General features: G+C 47.6%; 1 protein-coding gene across 1 annotated transcript in view; it reads left to right on the top strand.

Annotated features, from left to right (window-relative positions):
- Tmprss4 (transmembrane serine protease 4) overlaps positions 1 to 12,728 on the top strand; it is a 38,711-nt gene that overhangs the window by 18,213 nt on the left and 7,770 nt on the right. The window contains exons 3-7 of the mRNA XM_023721212.1: positions 3,657 to 3,770; positions 6,854 to 7,006; positions 8,001 to 8,130; positions 10,223 to 10,324; positions 11,260 to 11,300. Coding sequence (XP_023576980.1) covers positions 3,657 to 3,770; positions 6,854 to 7,006; positions 8,001 to 8,130; positions 10,223 to 10,324; positions 11,260 to 11,300 — 540 coding nt within the window. The remainder of the gene's footprint in view (positions 1 to 3,656; positions 3,771 to 6,853; positions 7,007 to 8,000; positions 8,131 to 10,222; positions 10,325 to 11,259; positions 11,301 to 12,728) is intronic.

The raw sequence follows: 12,728 nt of genomic DNA, 5'->3' as shown, positions 1-12,728 counted from the left end.
TTTTTTTTTTTTTGGAACTGGGGATTGAATTCAGCCCCTTGTACTTGCCGGGCAAGAGCTTATTCTAATGAGCCATCTCCCTGGCCCCTACACACTTTTTAAATAATTCCTTATATTCAGAAAAATTTCCAGACTCTTTTTGTTGAAAAACAAGTAAATAATTCAAGGTTGCAGTTCCACCGAAATTCCTAAAATATTTCATCTGAATGACTCTGCAAACCCACAGGGGAAATTCCTTCCTCTAATAACTATTCTTATGCTAACAGTATATTTAACTCCTGAAATAATAATAATTTTACTTTCTTAAATTTGGATGAAGAAAAGAGATCCTTAGGCTCTGGCAGCTAAAGTGTCAGGCTGTAAAACTGACATCTCCTTATGAAAATCCACAGATAGGCAAGGTATAGAGGTATCTAAGTTAAAATCAAATTTTCTTTAAAATTGCAATTTGGAATTCACTTGACTCAAGAAATGGTAACTGAGCATTCTCTTGTCCCGGATACATTACATATACCAATTCACTTAATTCTTACAGTGGATTGGTCGTTATCATATTATAAATATGAAGAAAAAACAATTCAGAGATCTTAAATAACAATATTTCACGTAAATGACTAAGCTAAAAATTGCTAGTTGCCTAACTCCAAGGTCACTGTCTAACGCACCATATTGACGATTCTCTTTATTTCTCGCTTTACTCACTAATATTGGAAGATGCTGAGAAGGCTATGTGCTAAGACCTTCAATAACTCCACTCACAGCATAAATAATTGAGACTTTCACTAAGGGGAAACCATTAGAATTAAATAAAGAATTTTCTCTCTATTAACTCTCCTACCTCTTTCCCCAGTAGTTATGCATCCCTTGTCAGCTGCACTTAATATCTGCTTGTGGTTTACAGATTTTAGAGCACTCTAATGGGTGTCAAACAGTGAAACGGTCTCAGCCAGCAGTTAAAAATATCACTTTCATACATAGTTTTTGCTGCAGAGAATTTTCCTGGTGGTCTTGCAGAATCATAAAAACAAAATATTATGGCCTCATTTTTAAATGAAAAGCTCAACAATATATTCCATTTTAAAGAATAGAGGTAATTTATTAATTTTTTTAATCTTTATTTATTTGGTACAGGGTCTCACTATGCAGCTTGGGCTGGTAGTGATCCTCCTGTCTCAGCCTCCCCAATACTGGGGTTGCAGGCACGCACCACCATGCCTGGTTTCAGTGGCCACCACAGGTGCCTGGGATTCTGGGCTGGCGACATGCGGTACCCAAGGATCGAACCCCGGTCCTTGCACTTGCCAGGTAGATGCTTAGACCACTAAGCTATCTACCTGGCCTAAAGAGGTAATTTTTAAACAGTAAAAGCACAAATAAAAACTTAAGGGGGTTGGGGAGATGGCTCAGTGGAATAAGTACTTCCCTGGCAAGTGCAAGGGCCTGAGTTCAATCCCCAGTTCTGCCAAAAAAATATATAAATAAAAACTTAATATAGATTTCAAAAAAAAAATATGAAAATGGTTGAATCCACTTACTTCAACACTGATCTCTCAGCTCAGGGTCACAAATTAATAATGAGCACAAACAACGGAGTCCTCAGCAAGCAAAAATGGCGGCTTCTTTATACTTTGGAATATAATAGCTCAGCAGACCAAGCTGATCCCAAAGAACATGGGACTCACTGGGGCTCCACCCAGTGAGTAAGCCTGAGAACCACCAGACTAGAAAAAGAGCTGAATCTGGAATGGAGGGGCGAACAGCTCAAGCTGCACAAGTGGTCAGGGATGGCACCATGGGCCAGGCCCTGCAAGATGAGTCAATGACCAGCAGGTAGGAGGGAGACAGAAGAAGGGAAGAGCCCAACCGCTTCAGGTCCACAGGTGAAGATGTGTGGAGTCACTCCAGACCAGGGAGCAAACCCACCACTACAGAGCTGGCGCCTGGGGAGGACAGGCTGAGGAAGCCCATTCAGCCAGGGGAGGGAAGGTAGGTCACACTGACTCCGAAAACAGGCTGGAGTGCACTTTAGAACTGGAGGTCGCAGGGAGCCATGGGAGGGAAAAAATCATCTTTTAGGAAGCTCTGCCCAGCAGCAGTGGGCAGACAGACAGAGGAAGGGGCAGTGGGAGGCAGGGAGCCATTGACAGCTCAAGGAACTCGTGAACTTAATTAAACAAGGTATGAAAGGCTTTCACCTCCTGATTTTCCTAGGGAAATCAGAACACTGGGGAGGCAGAGGGCTTGGGCCCTGGATAGGGGCCTCATGACCCCAGTAGGTCATTTTCGCCCCAAGGAAAAAAACCTAGAAAATGTCCTCAGGAGCAGGTGCTCAGTAAGTAAATCATAGATGTATGAATGAACAAAATGTCACCACATCTACAGGAAAGGGGACAATTCTGGAGACTGGTTGCTAAAATATTAAAGAACTGACAGTACTGATATCCTATTTTGTGCTAGGCCCCAGCAGTTTACAGGCAATACCACTTCCGGTCTACATTCCCAGCACCTGGCCCCAAGTCCAAGGTTAACACTGTCTTTTAGGAAATTGCAGTATTTCAGGTTTCTTTTATAATTGATTCATTAATATCAGCATTTACTGAACACCAAATGCTGGCAGGATGCCATTCTCTGCTTTTGAAGAGTAGAGGGAAAGGACAGAACCAGACAGATAAGTAGCCATCATTCAAATGCAAATAAAATGAGGCCTGAAGACAGATGGAAGGGTTGTGCTTAGGAGAGTAGTCACTCAGCAAACAGTTGGTGGCTGGGGAGATAGCTCGGCAGTCTAAGGGCCCGCCTGGCCACCAAGACCGGGCGCAGTGGTACGCGCCTGTAATCCCAGCACTGGGGAAGCTAAAACACGAGGATCACTACAAGTCTGAGCTGCATAATGAGACCTTGCACCAAATAAATAAATAAAAGGTTTCTTAAAAATTAAAAATAAACACTTGGTGATTGTGTCCCAACACAAAGAAATGGCAAAGGACTGAAATGATAGCTATACCAGTTAACCTGATCTGACCATTACACATTATACACAAGGATTGATTGAAGTGTCATACCATAGCCCATAGATATGTGCAATCACTGCCAATTAAAAATAAAAAGATCTTTAAAAATATGTCAAGAAGTCAGGAAAAAGCAAAGCGTAGCACAATGAATACCCTCGTATGTTCATGCAGAACTCGGCCTATCCCTAGACTGGCTCAAAGCATACTGAGTTGCATCCTAGGTCAGGCGAGGACCATGGTCATGAACCTATGAAATGTAGGTTGTTGTGTTTTTCTTTTAAGACAAAAGATGCTAATGCATGAGTTGTTTTTTCTACTTAAAACCTCAGTGTTTGGGTCTAATCGCAGTGTTGGCACTTAGCAACAGATGACTGGGTTTGGGTTGCAGTCTGGGTACTTGCTCTCTAGAAGGTTCACCATCACTGGGCTTGGGCTAGACAGGAGAACAGCGTGAGCTTCAGGCCCACGTACAGAGTGCTTATGGGAGAAGGGCAACCAGGAGAGGGGAAAGGAGGGAGTGGCCTGGTCTTTAGGGAGAACCTCCCAGCACAAGCCAAGACTGTCCCCAAGGCAATCCTGCCACCAGCTGGGAAGGCTCCCAGCACTGACTGCATGCTCCTGCCCTCTGCCTCATTCCTCCTGCAGGTGCCATACCCCTGCGCAAGCCCCGGACCCCAAAGGAGACCTTCAGAAAGGTGGGGATCCCCATCCTCGTGACACTGCTGAGCGTGATGGTCATCATCGTTGTGGCTGTCCTCAGTAAGTTACAGCCCCTAACCAGATTTAACCCCCGAGTAGGTGACAGTAGCCTCCCTCAATTACCCAGAGCTCTAAGTGGTAGCTCCGCCCACATCCTCCACCCCTACAGTCAGAGGTGGGTGATCTGCAGAAGGCCGTGTGCAAATGAAAAACCTGAAGCACATCCACCTCTGCCTTGAGGGGGGCTGCCTTCTAAGAGCAAAAGGCGGGGATGAACTCAGCTCCCATCCATCTCTCCCCATCTAGCCCAGATTTCTTCTTCACACGTGACACATGTCACAAACCCACGCAGGCAACTGCAGGGCCCCACCCCCACCTCCTCCTCCTTCCCATCCCCTGCAGATTGACAGCTGAGTGGGTCTCAGCAGCCCCGGGGGCTTCGAGGACAGGAAGCATTTCTGCCAGTGAAACAAAGAGCAGTCATCAGGGAAGGTGTCATGTCCCCAGCTTCAGCTCTGTCTTCTTCATTAATTTCTGAACACCAGGGTGACCCTGAGCAGCTCCCTCTGTGACAAATAAGATTAAACTAGGTAAGCAGTGCTTCCCACTGTCCCTCCCAGCTCCCACAGCCTGCCACTGAATCCTTGCCTTCATCAGCTCCATCGCTACCGACCACAACAGGAACTGAGGCACCAGAGATCAGACTAGGAATGAGGACACGGGGGACAGAAACCCTGGCTCTGCCACTTGCTGCTGTGTGACCCTAAGTGGGCCCTCAGCCTCTCTTACCTTCAAACTCTTCACCTATAAAATGTCCTGCCTTCCTCCCAGAAATATTATGAGCACCAAGGAGATAGTGTGGATAAAAGTACCGGTCGTGTGTGTCATCACGTAGGCTGCCGAGATGTGACCCAGGCTGTGTGTTTGCTGTCAGGCAGGACTGTCTGGAAGCCCTGGAAAGGGCTGGCTATTTGGAAGTCCTCTGTACTCGGAACTAAGGTGGTGTCTGCACCAGCAGGAGCCACCAACCTTGTCAGAGGACACTTAGAGATCTCCTCGTCTAACCCCTCATTTTATAATGGGTCTCTAGAGGTCCCAAAGGAGGTGTGGCAGCCAGGGGCAAAGTTGGAAGAGGACCCCAGGCCTCTGACAAAGAAGGTCCAGCTCTATCTCAGGACAACAGAAATGCCGATCCACAAGATAAACATAAATTCTTTAAAGTTTTGGATGGGTGTGAGACACAAACAGCTCCAAATCATTTCTGTCTCAACCTTGGCTGGCCTGACATGACAGTAGTTGTATAAGTTGGCTTTCTACTACTATAACAAAATACCTGAGGTAATCAACTTATAAAGAGAAAAATATTATTGTGGCTCAGTGTTTTGGAGGTTCCTGTCCATGATCAGTTTGCCCGCTGCTTCTCGGCCCGTGCTGAAGTATAACAGAGCAGGACTGAGGCACAACAAATCCCCTTCCAGCATGAGTCAGGAAGCAACAGGAGGAGGAAGAGACTGCAGTGCCACAATCTCCTTAGAAGGAATGCCCCCAGCAACCTAACGGGCTTCCAGTAGGCCGCATCCTAAAGATTCCGTCACCTCCCAAGAATCTGCTGGGGCTCAGACCTCCGGGGGACACCCCACGTCCCAACTACAGTGATGGGTCTACAGCACCCTGCAGGTCTGCTGATATTAAAACAAGCTTGCTTTCTCTGAGCATACGTCCTGCCACAGTGGAAAGAGAAGAGGGCAAATGTACCCAAGGGAAGCCAGAAAGACACCAAATCATAATTTAGAGTTGGGCCCTTGCTACCTCAGAAGGCCCTGCCTGGTTTCCGCATACTGGTTTCTCCCAGTTCTGGAATCAGAGGTGGCAGACAAATCCTTCACCCTGGCCTATGTTCCTGGGCTATGAGCTGCTGGGCCTGTCTCCTGGCTTTGTCCCAGAAGGCTGGATAGTCTTGCCTTATTCTGGCTCTTGGTCATGAACGAAACTTGGAAGGTCTAGGAAGTTCCTAGCCTAGAATTTCTCCTTTACTTCACTCAAGAAAGGAGCATCAGGGTCAGTAGATCCCATCTTTGCGTCCTTCTGGGGGGTAAACAGACAGTGACTACAACATGAGCACTGTAAGGCTTTGGGAATGAAGTCCCAACCCTTCTATCCTCAGGGTCCCCACTGGTGATATAGGTTAGAATGACACCTCCCTCCTGAGGTAGCTGCTGGGATGCAAAAAGAACAGTATGGAAATTTACCAGCGCAGTGACACGTGGGGCCTATCACAGACCTACTGCCACCACTCTTGGGATAAGCTGGGGCTGATGCTAGCCTGGAGAGAATCCACTTAGGAAACGGGAGTACCTTCCTAGGGTGTATAGCTGTGCCATCATCCAAGAAACTTCTGGACATACCTGTTCCCTAAGGGACTTATTACAACAAATGCATTCCTATCTGCTTGAGATGGCAAAGGAGTAACAGAAGCGAATGCAGCTGGCAGAATTTTAAGCCAGCAGGCAGAAAACAAAATGTCAATTTCTTCATGAATCTTTTTTTTTTTTGGTGGAACCAGGGATTGAACTCAGGCCCTTGCACTTGCCAGGCAAGCCCTTATTCTACTGAGCCATCTCCCCAGCCCCTTCATGAATCGTCTAATCCCAGACAAAAACACCTGCCTGTAGAGCTGTGCTTAAGAGTCAAAAGACATTTTCACAACTACCAGCTTACTGTTTTTCTCATCAGCCTGTGAGATAGGTATGTGCCATCATTTCATTTTACAGAGGGAGAAACTGATTCCTCGGTGGGGAAATGAGTGGTGTAAGGTTGCACACAGTAAGTAGCAGAGCCAGACCCAGGTCTGGAGGCTCCAAGTAAGAGACCCGCAGAACCCATTTCTCAATTTCCCTCACACACTTTCTCACTCTGACTCCTCTGCTGTCTTATAGATAGGCCTGTGTTATTATCTCCACCTTCCAAACAAGGCTTGGCTCGGGACCAGGTAGATCCACCAGTAAGCAGCAGAACTGGGCCTTGGACCATATTTGCCTGTCTCCAGGCCCAACACTAACTTTCAGAAAAACACGGCCTGTCCCTGGCCCGGCTGCCTGCATGACCATGAGCCCTCTCTGCCCCTTTTTGCACTTGTGTTCCAGTCAAGGTGATCCTGGATAAATACTACTTTTTGTGCCCGAACTCTCTGCACTTCATCCCAAGGGGGCAGGTGTGTGACGGCCACCCCGACTGTGCCTCGGCAGAGGACGAGGAGCCCTGTGTCAACAGCTTCCCTGAGCAACCTGCTGTGACAGGTGAGTCCAGGTGGGGACAGGGCACAAGAGGAGTGGACCCAGTAGCAAGTTTGCTCAGGCCTCTTGGGTGACGCAGTACCAGCCTACGTACAGACTTGCCTATCCCCATGGAATAGGTTTCACCAGAGCAGGACCCCACCGTGTCTATCTCTAGATCCCAGCAGGTAACAAAGAGCATGCACTCAATAAAGACTGAGCAGAGGGAATAGGAAGTTATAACTCAGCCTGTCTCACTCCTGCTACACCTTCTTGGGTCTGAGAAGGAGGACTAACTTGGTTGACCTTGAGAGGTCCTCCTGCCTCTGAAATCTCTTATTTAAAGAGGACCAGAAAAGAGAATGTCAGACTATCCAACCAGCTAGTCATCCTTCAGTTAATGTACTGTAACATGCTATGTAACTGGCCTTCAAAGGAACGTGAGATGCACAGAGGATAAAAACCATGCTATTTCTTGATCTATCTGGTAACTGGACTCTGAAGAGAAAAAAACAAAAGAGATGGGTCATGAGACAGAGCTGAGTGACTTCCTGTGTAATATGCTCTTCTTTAATGAAATTCAAACACCTCTGAGCACCTACCATCCTATTCCCATTTGAACTGCTCACTCGGCCTCTACCCTGACCTTACATGGAGAAGCACCTAGGTCCCCAGCTGAGACGTCTCCCCAGGCTAAGCAAGCTACCATGGGTTGAGTGACCGTGTACCTGTTCATCAAATCTGACATCCATAAGAGTGAAAGGAAGCGATGTTATTCATTGTGTCAGGGAAAGAGGTGAAAATGGAGACTGATAGCTGAACATCTATGTGCTCTAGCTACTGTGCAAGCGAAGCTTAAACAAAGTGAGATGGAGGAACTTCCCTTGGGGCTAAAGTGTCAGTGCTCATGATGTGCCCCGTTCTGGCCTGGGGGAGCTCAGCTGGCCTCAGGAAGAGTTCTGGGAGGCTAGGCCAGAGGGGCCTTACAGCAGGCTGACCCAGGCTCCTCCCCTCCCAGTCCGCCTCTCCAAGGACAGATCCACCCTGCAGGTGCTGATCCCCACCACAGGGAACTGGGCCTCTGCCTGTTACGACAACTTCACAGAAGCTCTGGCCAAGACAGCCTGTGCACAGATGGGCTACGACAGGTACCCACCCAAGTCAGCGGACACTGTCACTTTACCCCCGCAATCTCCTCTCTTCCTCTTCCTTCCCTTTTGCTTCCTCTTTCTCCTTTCCCTGTTCCCTCCTCCTGTCTTCAAAACACAGAGAATGGAGTCAGATAGAACGGCTTTGATTTCCAGTACTTTCACTTCAGACAACGTGAAGATAAAACTCCTCAGCGTCGGTTTCCTCAAGAGTTAATCAGGGGCATTACCAGCCTCATAGGATGAGTATGGGGTACCAACAGGAAAATGTGTGCAGACTCCCCAAAATACACAAACACACACATACAAACATACACATACGTGCACACTCACACATACACTGACACATAGCATGTACCCATACACAGACACATATATACATACACTGACACACTCCAAGTACACACAGAGTTCTGGCTCCTCTATGGTCCTCTTTTTCTCTTGGTTCCTCAGTCCTCACCCTTTTGTCCTTTGGAAGAAGCCTTCCCTATCCAGTAATACTGAAGTCTAATTTATTTATCAAAGTTCCATTGGTTAAAATTTAATGAAAATGATCCTGAGTTCAGCGGCGCCCCATCAACAGCAATCCCAGTTCTCTCCACAAATTCCAAAAGCAGCTCCAAATCTGGAGTGGATGGAAGGTACATAATTATAAAAAGGATAATTAGCATTACATACATTTATATTCATTTGCTCTTGGCAGAAAACCAAAACCGTAGTTATTAATATATCTATGTTGTAAATAAGCTCAGCAAAAGTAACTCACTTATACAGTAGCTTGGAATAGAGAATGAGCTTCTGTGTCTAAGACCCCTCATTTGGGGGGCAGGAGTCCTGCGTTTTATATCAGGAAACTCTTTCTTATTACAGAGTTTCCAGTATAAGGTGGGGAACATGATGCCATCGATCACTCAGAGTCAACTTGCAGCAGATAACAAAGAGCACATTTGTAGGGTGGGACAGTCTCTCCCTAGCTGACACCAAACTTCAGGATTCTGAAAAACTGGGCCTAGAGATGAGATGATAACTATTATGCAGACATCACCAACCAATCACAGATCTCTGTCCTGTGGATCCCTAAAGCAGCTTCAAGGTCCTTTTCAATGAACACTGCAGGCAGCCTTTGCAAATCAACGTGGCCTCTTCTCTGGTTATCAGGCTTCTGCTGATTTCCACCATTCATGAGTGCAACCCCCAGTATCCTTAGGAAGGACACCCTGTGCCTTCATTTTCAAGGCGTTTGGAAGGCATGTCTGGTCCCTGTTACTCTCCTCTCCTGCTGCAGCTGCCCTGCTCCAGCCTGGCTACAGCCAGCCCCTCCTCCCACTGCAGTCCAACCAGCTGCAGTGTCAGTTTGCCTGGTCCTGCAGGCTGAGGCTGGATTACAAAACCTGGGTATCTCCTGAGGTTCTCAAGACGATAGGCTCCAGGCATTTCCGTTCTCGTAGAGATCACTACGGCATCAAACCACTTATCTCTTGGACTCCACAAAATCAAATTTCATTAGAATTATTGATCGGGCTATGATGAACAGCCAGTAACTTTCCTGGGAATGTCCATTTCCAACATTGTCTCTCTTGGGGTAGATTTTTCTACTGACTTCTCTGCTTCCTTTCCTCTGCCTGGATTGGAATCACTTCTTCTCAAAGGACACAAAGTCATAGGTGTGACTCTAGGTGTCAGTTGGTCCATCCAAAATTTTACCAAGAAAACTGAGGCTCAGAGAGACACAGAAAAGGAATGTGACCTCCCAAGACTCTTTGCTCCCCCTGCTGTGAACCAGAAAATACTGCTGGGACATTTGAACCAGGGACAGAGGTGGACGTTAAGAAAGAGGACCTCTACCATTTCTCCAGAGCTCTAGGGTCTGGAATATGAATCCCTACCTGAGAAAGCGTGGGCTCTGAGTCAGGATGCCGAGGGGAAGCCCCTATCATACAGCAAAACAAATCCCACCCCATGGGCCAAGACCACGTCCATGCCCTGCTGCCCCCACCGCCATTCTTGCCACCCTCTCTCCTGTGAGCTCAGGCTGCTGCCACCATCCTGTTCTCACCTCCCCCAAGCTCACAGCTCTGGCTCCCTCCCACAGCCAGCCCACTTTCCAAGCTGTGAAGATTGGCTGGGACCAGGATCTGGATGTCGTTGAAGTCACAGAAAACAGCCAAGGGCTTCAGGTGCTGAACTCAAGTGGGTAAGTGCTGGACCCTTACCAACTTGCAGAGGCCTCACATGGAGGCCACTAGGGCTGTAGCCAGCTCAGCCTAAGGAGACCAGAAGCAAGAGGAACATAAGGCAGACAACAAGCACTCTTCACCAGAGCTATAGATTATTAGGTGCAGCTATAACATCACATTTCTGGGAGGTTTTCTGTGGTGCCTTTTTAAATACAAGGACAGCTGAACTATCTATCCAAAGGCAGAGGAGTAAATAAACTGGTCTTTCTATCAATTTAAATATAAAGCCAAATGTCTCTTGCTACTGCCTTATGTTTCCTAATAAATTGCCTAATAAGCCCTTTCCAAAGGTCCCTTTGTCTCTCCCTACCACTTACCCAAGCCAGAGTAGGACTTCCCCACATTCCCAGTGTTCCAGGGAAGAAATCCCATGACTCTCGACTCACCATCCAGCTTTAGAACACAGCATCCAAACGAAATCTGTCACACTGCAGCAGGCTGGATTGGAGAGGACGCTGGCTCCTTAGCATGCAAGGTTGTTTCTGAGGGCTGCTATTCATCAGAGTAAATCCTGAAAAGGCCAGGGTTAGCAGCACAATGACTGTTTGCCTCAAATGCCAATAAAATCATATTCTTCCATTGGAAAAGCCTGCCTCACAGTAGATTCTATTCTGTGGACTCTTCTTTTCCTGCTCAGGCTGTCAGGAGCCTAAACCCCATGAGCTTTAACCTGGGCAAAGCCCTGCATATTGTGGATACTCATCAATGGGGGTGTTGGATAAAATCAAATTGCACTGAGCGTTAATGCAGTTTCTATAGAGTCTCCTTATGCAGTTTTTCAGATTTCTCAGGTATTGTGAAGGGCTTCAAATCAACATCACCAGAAAGCCCGAGTTCCTTCCTTCCAGCCAAGGAGGATGTGGAACCCACAGGACCCTGTGTTCTCTTGCAGACCCTGCATCTCGGGTTCTTTGGTTTCCCTGCACTGTCTCGGTGAGTATGTTCTGTCTCTGAGGATTTGGGGCTGAGTCAGCAACCAGCAGGGAGGAAGACCTTTGCCTCATTCTTAAATCCCCCAGAAACCAAGTTTTCAGTCTAGTTTGGCCCAAATGTTATTCTTCGGCCTTTGGACCAGTAGGTCAGTTCTCCTTCAAGTGGCCGAGTTAAGAACTTTCTATCAACTGACCACAGCACATGGCCTCAGTGTACTGTACAGTATTAGTATTTTGTTACTGTAGTGAAATATCTGAGGCAGGCTAAATTTACAGAGAAAAGTTTATTTAGCTCACAGTTCTGGAGGCTGAAAGTCCAAATTAGGCAGCCCCACTAGTATGCTCTCTGGTGGGCATTCAACTTCAGATAAAGGATCACGGCAGGAGTACATACAAAGAAATCACATCACAGAACAGAAAGACTGTGACACAGGGCTCCAGCTGGTTTTATCACAGCTCACTCTCCTAGGAGCTTGGAGATCCCATGAGAACTCTTCAAATCTCTTCTGAGAGCAGCTCTTCAGTGGCCCAAGGGTGACCAGGCCCCACTCAGAAAGGTGCCACCACCTCAGCACCACCACAAGGTCTCAGACACAAAGCTTTGGGGGCCACATTTAAATCATATCCAGGCACAGCAGGGAGCTACAAAAAGAACTGGTCTGACTAGAAGGAAACTTTACACAAAGACAGCATCAGGCTGGGAATGTAACCAGGGGGCTGGGAATACAGCTCAGTGGTAGAGCACTTGCCTAGTGTGTGCACAAGGCCCCAGGTTCAATCCCAGCACCTCCTAAAAAGGAGAGTGGTAGGCTTCCAAGAAAAGTTTAAGTTCTGCCTTGCCCACAAAGGGGCTTTGTGTGAGTGAGCAAGGCGGCAGTGTGTGGAATCAGACAGCCTTTGAAAAGCCCCTGCTAGCATAGCGCTAGGCACACGGGAAAGGGGCAGCAACCTCCTGACCTCACAGGGATCACCACGGCAGGGCTGCCAAGCACGGGGTGGGGAGGTGGCACTGGAGGATTTGACAGAGGACAAGTGTTGGGTGAGAAAGATATGTGGATGTGAGGAGGAAGGCAGGCAAGCAGGCAGGAGCAGCCCTCAGGAGGAAGGGGCATGCAGAGAGGTGCGACAGGAAGAAGGGAGCCCATTTCAGGGGGTTTCTTGCCACTTCCTGACGCTTGTGGATGTGTCTGTTTACTGTCACTCAGTGAGAGCAGCTCAGGACATTTCACCTGGGCAGGGCTTTTGTCATTCTGTTTCCCTGTTCAGTGGAAAGGTCATAAACCCCCAACACAATGGACACACCTATGTGCACAATCTAAACTGCAAACCACACCCCATGCTGAAAAATAGAGACATCTGAGGAAAAGCCTGCAGTCTAGAACCTTTAGCAGCTCCCCAAGAACAAGACAAAACTGGCCCCACCCTCCCC

The sequence above is a fragment of the Octodon degus genome, unplaced genomic scaffold (assembly GCF_000260255.1).
Source record: "Octodon degus isolate 3935 unplaced genomic scaffold, OctDeg1.0 scaffold00080, whole genome shotgun sequence".
Taxonomy (NCBI): Eukaryota; Metazoa; Chordata; class Mammalia; order Rodentia; family Octodontidae; genus Octodon; species Octodon degus.
This window is presented reverse-complemented; position numbering and strand designations above follow the sequence as displayed.